This window comes from Arabidopsis lyrata, assembly GCF_000004255.2.
Source record: "Arabidopsis lyrata subsp. lyrata unplaced genomic scaffold ARALYscaffold_7, whole genome shotgun sequence".
Classification (NCBI taxonomy): domain Eukaryota; kingdom Viridiplantae; phylum Streptophyta; class Magnoliopsida; order Brassicales; family Brassicaceae; genus Arabidopsis; species Arabidopsis lyrata.
The window spans coordinates 22,399,073-22,408,564 of record NW_003302549.1 but is presented as its reverse complement, the minus strand read 5'-3'; the positions used below and the strand labels follow the sequence as shown (position 1 = coordinate 22,408,564).

Here is a 9,492-nt window from a genome sequence, read left to right as displayed (position 1 = left end):
AAGAGACTTTATATAATTTTTAGAAATTTCAGGAAAAATTTTTTTACAAAAAATGTTTGATGAACTCTTTTGATATATATGTAAGTATGTAACCTTAATTTTGTTTCCATATTTCATTTTAATCTTTAGTTAGCTTCTAAATTTGACCCCAAAAAAAAAAATCTAAGGACTTTTCAAAAATTAAATTATATATCAAATTTTTTCATACTTTTTTAAGTTGTTACAATCAGAACCGGATTTTGAGGCCAAGTAAAAGAAGCATGGGTTTGCAGTTCTAAATCCTTTATGTATCTAACCGGCCGTGTTTTGTCAATATTAATGTTTAAGTAGTAGGTAAGCAGTTTGAATCTCCTACCTCTATTTTTATTGTTTTTCTTTTAGAATCTTTACAAATAATAAGCTTTGAAATTCTTTTGTTGCTTCTGACCTTCAAATTCTTAGGATCGGTTCTGGTTAAAACTATAGAGAAGGCCTTTAATTTTTTTAAATGATTTTTACGATAACCATATCTATACCATAGACCACTTTTTCTATAGAAATTAATTGATGGGAAAATGTTTCTAAAATTACTCTATAGACATGACGTGTGCCACATCAGAAATAGATGATCATTTCAGGTTGATTATATTCTTAATTAATTAAGGATAAAAGTTGATTTGAAATTCCTTAGAGCTACGTGGGCCTTTCATTCATCGATCCACATGTACTGGTTAGAGCTACTATCACCACTCTGTCAAATTGGCACAATGTATGTAAATAAAAATACAAATAATTAGATCTCAAATTTTGGATGTTTGTCTCCAAAATTATATCTAGTTTTCAGTTTTCAGTTTTCACCATGTCCATAGAAACAAAAAATACACACACCTAAATTTAAAAACATAATATGATGACAAAAAAACATAAGATATATTGCAGGGTGTTCTTATACATACTGACATACATGATACATCAAACGACCATTCTTTAACAAGAGAGCACTAACCAACTATTTTAAAATACGGAAATTATATGGTTCACTCCGCTGTTTTATTTATGTAAAAGTCGAATTGGTGCAATAACAATAGGAAATGGGTGCTTATATATAGCAAATACGAGTTATATATAAAAATATCTATAAAATCTCCCTCTAAACAATGAGGCAAACCCATATAGTATTCTCATATATTCTCATATCTGTTTATATTAAGTATTAGGCCTAGAAATACTCGTATATTGTTACCCTCTTTGGACCGTAAATATATATATAAGGTTTTAACTAACTTATTAATTAATTACCATTATATAAATTCATGGGCCATAGATCATCGACGCTCCAATAGTTTTGTTCGGATTGATCAACTGATAATGGCATCATGATCGACTCCGATTCAGGCACATAATTACTGTAGTTAAGGTGATGATTAATATTGTTGGCATGTTGATACGACATCGTTGGAGAATACATATCCATGGTTTCTTGAGTATCATTCAAGACATGGCTCGTGCTTGTCGCATGATGGTTTATGAACTCGGAGCTTTGTGATCCAACCGTCGTCGTTTCTCCGTTCTTGATTATGTATTTCTGGATCTTGGTCCTCCAAAAATTCTTTATCTCGTTGTCGGTTCTTCCTGGTAAATGCTTTGCAATTTTTGACCACCTAATCATAATGAAGAATTATATATTTTGTTATGATGAACAAATGTTTATATTTGAAGGTTGTTGATGCAAGGAAACAGCTACATACATCTACATCGAGGAATATAAAAAAAGGTTTGCATTGAGACTTTGTAAGCTTTGATTTTAGAACAACATTTGCCAAATGCTTCGATTTTGTAATTAGTTACAAACCCTTTCATTCCTTAATGAAGTTAACATTCATATATAAAAAATATATGCTATTATTACATGGCAAGAGTGAGATTATTTTTTAAAAAAATTTAAGAGCCAAGACCCGAAAGATAAGTAACTAAATCAAATACTCTTCAACTTGTTTTTTTTTTTTGAAAAAATAAATAATATTCAACTTCAATCAAAATTTCAGTTACACCACCATATGGAATATCTAACTTTCGGTATATCCATCACTTTTATGCGTATTTTGGTATATGTCTTTGTATATGGTCGTGTAAAAGAATAACAACCATGCACAAGTTTGTGGGAGAATCGGCACGAGGTTTAATGTTAGTGGTGAGGAAATTTCGAAACGTGTGTAAAACTCAAACAAATGGCTGAAAAGAATTGGAAAGTTTTGTTATACCCACCAATATGTTTGGCTTCGTTACCTAATGTCTTGCTTTGATGTCTCTTTAAAGATCATTTCAGTCTTTAGCCTCAAGAATATATATAAAACGGATCCAATGTTCGAAAACTTAGCTTTGCTTCTCTCGTTACACATAACCTGATTATCTTAGAATTTAATGTATTTAGGTAACCACTAACCTATTTCCCCATTTTGCATGAAGTTCCATGATGATGAGCTGTTCTTCTGCTGTGATATTTCCCCGTCGCACATCAGGTCGGAGGTAGTTCAGCCACCGGAGCCGGCAACTTTTTCCGGTGCGTTTTAGTCCTATATTACAATCAATTACGAAGAAACAAAATATCAATCGTGTGCATGTCCATAGCCAAAACAAAATTATTTATGTCCATGCATGTATATATATGTATTATTTATTTGTGAAAGAAAGAAGAAATTAAATATATATTTTTCATTTTCTATTAGTGTTTTTAGCTATTAGTTTAAAATAACTTTTAGAATTATTCTTCTTTTTTAAACCCTAATCAATTTTTAGTGGATTTCGGTGACAATTCTAACCAGAGATTATTTCACCAGATAAGTTTGTTTATCTTACATCAGGAGTGTAAGAAGAAAGGTCAACTTTTTAAAACCCTAGCTATTGCGGTAGTATATTACTAATTGCTTGTGTGTATATAAAGTTTGAAACAAGACCTTTTGTAAGCGATCTGTTTGAAGAAAAAGTTCCAATTATATGTAGTTAATTTCTAATCCAGTTAGATATACATACAATAGAGATTTATAAACGATGATTTATGTTTTTCAGTCAAGACCGCTTTTAGCAAACATTCAATTAAGATCCGGGCATAAGAAAAAAAATTTCTTTACTGATTTCCCTTATATATGTGTTAAGATCTTGGGGATAGTCTTGCTTCCATTTTCTTGTTTTCATATGAAAAGAAAATTTCCTAATTCATATAATCATATTTAGATCGATTGAGTAACAAAAAGCTCAAGTATAGTTTTTATCCAACCCATAAAAGGTTTAAAAAAAAAAAAAAAACTGAAATCATCATATAGTGATTAAAATGTTTATAATATCCTCGAAGGTGAAGATCAAACCCTAGTTCATCAACACACACATATATTATGCATAACTTATATTGGAGATCTTGATATATATATATATATATATATAAAAAAGAATTTGACCTGCAGATTTGGCGAGAGAGTTCCAAACACCTTCACCATGATTGGCGATATAATTGATGAGAATCATATCTTCTTCCATCGTCCATGGCCCTTTTCTCACCTCTGCATGATCTCCTGATCCAGACCCACCACTACTTTCTCTTTTCTCCATTGTAATGAAATTACTCTATATGATTGATAGAGGATATTTTTCTAGAGAGAAATAGAAAAGGAGAGTTCTGAAAGTGAGAGAGAGAGTTGATATTTTGAGGTGGTGGGCAGGTAGCTACTGCTTTTATAGAGAAGGTTTTTCAAGAGCTTAAGGTGTTGTTAATAACATTTAATCCAAAATCTTAAATGACTTTAGATACTGATTAGCCACACTTATTGTCGTTTTTACTTTATTTTTATATATTGTCAAAACACATGTGGAGCTATACAGCTTCAAGACCTAACTATGATCATATTATATGATATCTATCTTCTTTATACATGCATATATAAACATGTATGTGTAAGATTAATTGTATAATCATTCTTCGATTTGATAAACCAATTCGATTTGATTTGAACCGAAATACTTAATATGATTTTAATGGATTTGTATATTTTTTAAGATCTAATAGATAACGCTTCATAATGCTTAATAAGTGTCAAAGTATCTGGTTTTGTGTGAGGTTTTATCCTCAATCATCCAACTCGCAAATTTCTCTTATTCTCCGGTAACCGAATAAATCAACTGATCGAAATGAAGCCGAGAAAACTAATTGAAGACGAATTATCTAAAGGGGAAGAGAAAACATAACAAAGCTGTGTAATAGAATGGATTTGTTGGGAAAGTAGTACGTTTCTGAAACATAATTGTAGAAGTAGTACGGTTACTATTCATAATTAGTAAAATAGTCAGTTTTTACTGTTTGTGAAATAGAAAACTTGTGAGATAGAAGAGAAAGTGGGGTAGAGGGCAAAGAATGGAAATTACAAGTAAGGACTTGGTGAGAGAGAGAGATAGACGTGTAGGGACTTTTTTAGTGGGTCATGTTTTTTTATAAATTTCTTTTTCTTTCTTTATTACATTTCATTCCCTCAAAATTTGATTATTAAAATGCTCGTTCGTAAATTTAATTTTTCTAAAATTGATCATATAAATAAAAATCTATGTTTTTTTCTCTATCATTTGATATGCATTTTGTTTAATAATTTTTAAAATTTATATTACACACCACTATACAAATAATATATATACATATATAAATCATTGTACAGATATATACCAATGTACAGAAGACCACTGTACAGATATAGACCATTGTACAAAAAACCACTGTACAGATACAAATATAGACCACTGTACAGATACAAATATAGATATAGATATAGACCACTGTACAGATATAGACCACTGTACAGAAAACCACTGTACAGAAGACCACTGTACAGATATAGATATAGACCACTGTACAGATATAGACCACTATACAGAAGACCACTGTACGGAAGACCACTGTACGGAAGACCACTGTACAGAAGACCACTGTACAGATATAGACCACTGTACAGAAGACCACTGTACAGATATAGACCATTGTACAAAAGACCAATGTACAGATACAGATATAGACCACTGTACAGATACAAATATAGATATAGATATAGACCACTGTACAGATATAGCCAATGTACAGAAAACCACTGTACAAATAGATATAGACCACTGTACAGAAAACCACTGTACAGAAGACCACTGTACAGAAGACCACTGTACAGAAAACCACTGTACAGAAGACCACTGTACATATATAGATATAAACCACTGTACAGATATAGACCACTGTACAGATATAGACCACTGTACATATATAGACCATTGTACAAAAGACCACTGTACAGATACAAATATAGATCATTGTACAGATACAGATATAGACCACTGTACAGATACATATATAGATATAGATATAGACCACTGTACAGTTGGTTGGACCACCGACACGATTGAGATCACTGTTGAATGACGTTGAGATTAGTGAGTCAAGTTTTTGTAAACAGAGTTTTACGTTGAATAAAGTTTGTTATAGCTTCTTCATTCTCTCTCTTTTTCTGTTGATAAACTTCCGATGTATCGGAGTTTATTAGTATTCAGTTGATTGAGTTTACTGGTGAACCTCATTTCTCTTCTTATCCTTTAATCCTTGTTTTTGTTTGTATTCATTTTAACTTTTTAGGGGATTTTTCTTTCACTTAGTATAACTTCTACGCCATTAATTCTTACACGGTTGGGTTTCTTCGAATTTTGTAGAATGATGTAGTCGATATTATTTTCTTTAGGCTATTACAATATTATGCTTCTAACAAAATTACAAAATAAGATAGGAAACATTTGGTATGAGTGGGTAATTTTGATAGACTGAATATGTATAAACATACTCATTTATGCAGAAATTCAGATTAGCATTATCTTCATCCCATCAATCACTTCTTTATTCGTATCTTACGATTATCTCCAACTACATACAATTCAATGTTGGACATGGAGAGGAAAATTGATGAAAATTCGTCGGATAAATAAATTAATTTGTTGCGAGTTTGTCCTCTCCACGAACTCTTTTAACTTCAAAACTCAATGATTTGATTTCGTAACAACAAGCAGGAATGGTGGATCTTTTCGAAGTCTCTGAGACACTATACGTGGCGGTCTTCTAAACCACAACCCCGGTCATAGTCATTTTCGGTTTCAACTTAACCTACCCTTAATTGTTGATTAATTTAATTTAAACCCATGTTTTTAATTAATTGCTACAAACACAGAAGTTTAACTGTTTGGCAGATGACAATTATAACTTCATTGCTACTATGCTCAAAGTTCGTTCTTCCTTGGATCTTATCACTTCTCCCATTAGTCCCAAATGTGGATAAGCCTTTTCGTCTGACTCAGCTTCCCAAGAGATGAACAAATCTCCATTCTCCAAATCTCCATTCTCCAATGCCTTAACGTTTCAATTCCACAAATTCATCATTTAATTAGATGCAGCTCCAGCTCCAGAAGCAGCCAATACGTTAGCACCAACGCTGAGTTTGTGATCTAATTACAACAATCAGAGAAGAATTTTTAAGTTTTGATTAAAAAATGACGCAGAAACAGCCACTTAAACAGCTATCATTATCAAGAAGGTTTGAGTTCAGAAGCACTAACCATTTGAACAAAGAAAGCTCTTGAGCTGGTCATACATTGTAAAATAAATCTGCAAAAGTCCAAATCAGTCCCCAAATACAAGAAATACGAATTAAAGAAGATAGCTCCAAGAAGAAGTAAAACTCACTACCCAATTGGAGAGAAGAGCCATCACAGTTGGGGAAAGTCCGCAGTATAAGCCATGCATCCCTTCTCTCTTGAAGATCTGCTCAAGACTGCCAACAATTAGACTACCTGATCAAAAACGAGATATCATTAAAACTAACATCAGCAATGGAATCTAATTTCTGAGAAAATTTAAAGGAGAAAAGGACAAACCTTTGATGTTTGCATCGCCGAGCTTTGGTAGCCCATGAACCTGAAACCTCGTTTTTATAACATCAAGAGGACACACAAACGTAGCCGCAACAACCCCTATCAGAAATTTTGAAACTTTAATAAACCAAAACAAAATCAAGATAAAGTTTCGAAAGAAGCAGATGAGAGAATTACCAGCGGCGGCACCGGCGGCTGCATTGCAGAGGACATTTTTGGAATTAGGAGGATGAGAATTAGCGGACATGTCTTGGATCTGAACGGAGAGGAAGACGAGAGCGAAGAAGAAGAGCTTTGTGGAAACGCGTCGCCGAAGAAGAAGAGAATGATAAAAAGGTTGGTTCCTCTCTGGAGAGGGATTTCGCGGTGAACAAGCGTCGCATTGCCGAGAAAGATCCCGAGTCTGACTGATTCTGAGTCTCTTAATTCTCCTCTCTCTCTCTCTCTCTCTCTCTCTCTCTCTCTCTCTCTCTCAAGAATATTAAGTCAACGCAGCGGCCGAGTTAAACAAATCTGAAAATCAAAACGAAGAAGAAGAACATCGAAGACGAGTATGCTTCTCCGGAGCTATAGATGTCGTCGATACAAAACCCCTCACCCACAACGATTGGTGATGCAAGTAGAGATTTTGAAATCATGAAGCCACAAATTTCAGAGAGATCGCAATAGAGATGAAGAAGATTATGAATCGTGATTCGATTCGCGAGAGAGTGATGACAGCAAGATGCGAAGAACTTTCGAATTGTAGAAGCTGGCGAGGAGAGAGAGAGAGAGAGAAAAAATGGTGGTTTATTCTTGCTGGCGACGACGGAGAGGAGAGATCAAAGAAAGACGGAGAATATGATGGAAAAAGCACCGATGCAGGCAGAGCTTGATGACTTTTTCTCGGCGGCGGAGAGATTCGAACAGAAACGATTCACAGAAAAGTGAGTTTTTTTTAGCTGGCATCCTCAAATAGAGATGCAGAATCGAAACTATTTCATCGAGAAAATCAGATTTTTATTCCTGTAGAAAATTCTCAGACTTGGAAAAAAGAAGATGAGGAGAGAAAGAAGATGAAATTGAAAATCGATGGAGAAGATGAGGCGAGAAAGAAGGAGCAAAAAAAAACATTTTTTTAATTTATTTTTAATGCTTAAAGTATGTTGATGGCATTAATGTAAATATAAGAAATATATGAGGGTTACATTGTCTTCAAAACAGGACAGCACAGTGAAACATGGGATGTTGCCAATTATAAATAGTGTTTGTACTGCTTTTCCTATTATCTTTCGAAAACGTATTAGTTTCCCAAATATTCCTAATAGAATCGACCTTATCCTCTCTTCTGTTTTTACAACGACAACTTAACACTCACGTGCCTTCCACGTGACATTGGCTTCAACAGACTTGAGAGTTGAGAGTTGAGAGTTGAGAGTTGAGAGTAAACCCTATATATCTCTCTGAAAGGCTTCGAGAAACTCTTACTTTAAACGGAGTCGTCTCCTTCACACGTAGCACATAAACCTCCAAATCTCCAATTTGATCGATCGTTATCAAACTTGTACTATCTCCTCTAGTACATGAGCTCTCTCCTCAGTTGTTTTTAAATGTGATTGTCCCAATGCTCTTTTAATTTTTTTTATTGGACTTGGGCTTAGTTATATATGAAATCCCTTAGAGCAAAAAATTTGTAACGTCCCGACCGTTATCTCTCTTAATAGGTCCAACATCTTTTCTCGGCTAGTGGACTTACCATTTTTTGATGGTTGGTCTTTTACGTCCGGGGGGCTTTAAAGACTTGTTTACCGATTCTACAAATCACCACATCATCATTCCCTGTGTTTTGTCCTCACTCACACACACAATTCCGACAATCACTTCTCGGAAGGTCACCCATCCTGAAAATTTCTTTGCTTAAGCACACTTAACTGTGGAATTCTTTTAAAACAGTTGACCGAAAAGATAAGTGCACTTTGATGTCATAGGTGGCCAAATCAATTCTTTTCTACCTCTCCGCAGGCACCACCATATCCCTTAAACCGGGGTGTTACAATTCACCCCCACTAACAGATCGCAACGTCCTCGTTGTGCATGAAGACCGTCAGCTCCGGCGGTGTGAGCTCTCTTTACCTCACATTCATCTGGATTCAGCTCTGAAATCAGTTGTAACACCCCGACTGCCATCTTTCTTAATGGGTCCCACGTCCACCATCTTCTGACGGTTGGTCCGCTACGTCCGGGAGGCTTTAAAGACTTGTTTACCGACCCTAAAAATCACCAAATGATATTTTTCTGGGTTTTTTCCTCACTCACACAGTTCCAACAACCACTTCCCGGAAGGTCACCCATCCTGAAACTTTTTCAGCTTAAGCACGCTTAATTGTGGAGTTTTCTCAGGACAGTTGACCGAAAAGATATGTGCACTTTGGTGGCTAAATCAATTCTTTTAAATCTCTTCGTATGCACCACCATATTCCTGAAACCGGGATATTACAAAATTTCTCGTAATTTAGATGACCACGATTCTATGTACTGCGCTTTTTCATGTTAATGGCTTTTAACTATTGATTGTTTTTTTTTCACGTCTTACAA

The 9,492-nt window shown here is 34.4% G+C and overlaps 2 protein-coding genes across 4 annotated transcripts; both read right to left on the bottom strand.

Annotated features, from left to right (window-relative positions):
* Positions 1-887: 887 nt before the first annotated feature.
* Positions 888-3,971, bottom strand: LOC110226004 (transcription factor MYB24). Its single transcript, XM_021016399.1, has 3 exons — positions 3,432-3,971; positions 2,423-2,552; positions 888-1,640 (listed from the first exon to the last, which is right to left on the bottom strand). The coding sequence occupies exons 1-3, from the start codon at positions 3,580-3,582 to the stop codon at positions 1,271-1,273; spliced, it is 651 nt and encodes a 216-aa protein (XP_020872058.1). The 5' UTR covers positions 3,583-3,971; the 3' UTR covers positions 888-1,270.
* Positions 3,972-4,859: 888 nt separating this feature from the next.
* Positions 4,860-9,197, bottom strand: LOC110226064 (nicotinamide adenine dinucleotide transporter 1, chloroplastic-like). Of its 3 annotated transcripts, XM_021016632.1 has the most exons (5): positions 7,096-9,197; positions 6,922-7,017; positions 6,731-6,837; positions 6,604-6,652; positions 4,860-6,492 (listed from the first exon to the last, which is right to left on the bottom strand). In XM_021016632.1, the coding sequence occupies exons 1-5, from the start codon at positions 7,163-7,165 to the stop codon at positions 6,428-6,430; spliced, it is 387 nt and encodes a 128-aa protein (XP_020872291.1). In that variant the 5' UTR covers positions 7,166-9,197; the 3' UTR covers positions 4,860-6,427. The 3 variants fall into 3 exon arrangements, with proteins under 3 accessions (XP_020872291.1, XP_020872288.1, XP_020872290.1); XM_021016629.1 differs by having other exon boundaries at positions 6,922-9,197; XM_021016631.1 differs by having other exon boundaries at positions 6,734-6,837; positions 6,922-9,197.
* Positions 9,198-9,492: the final 295 nt, after the last annotated feature.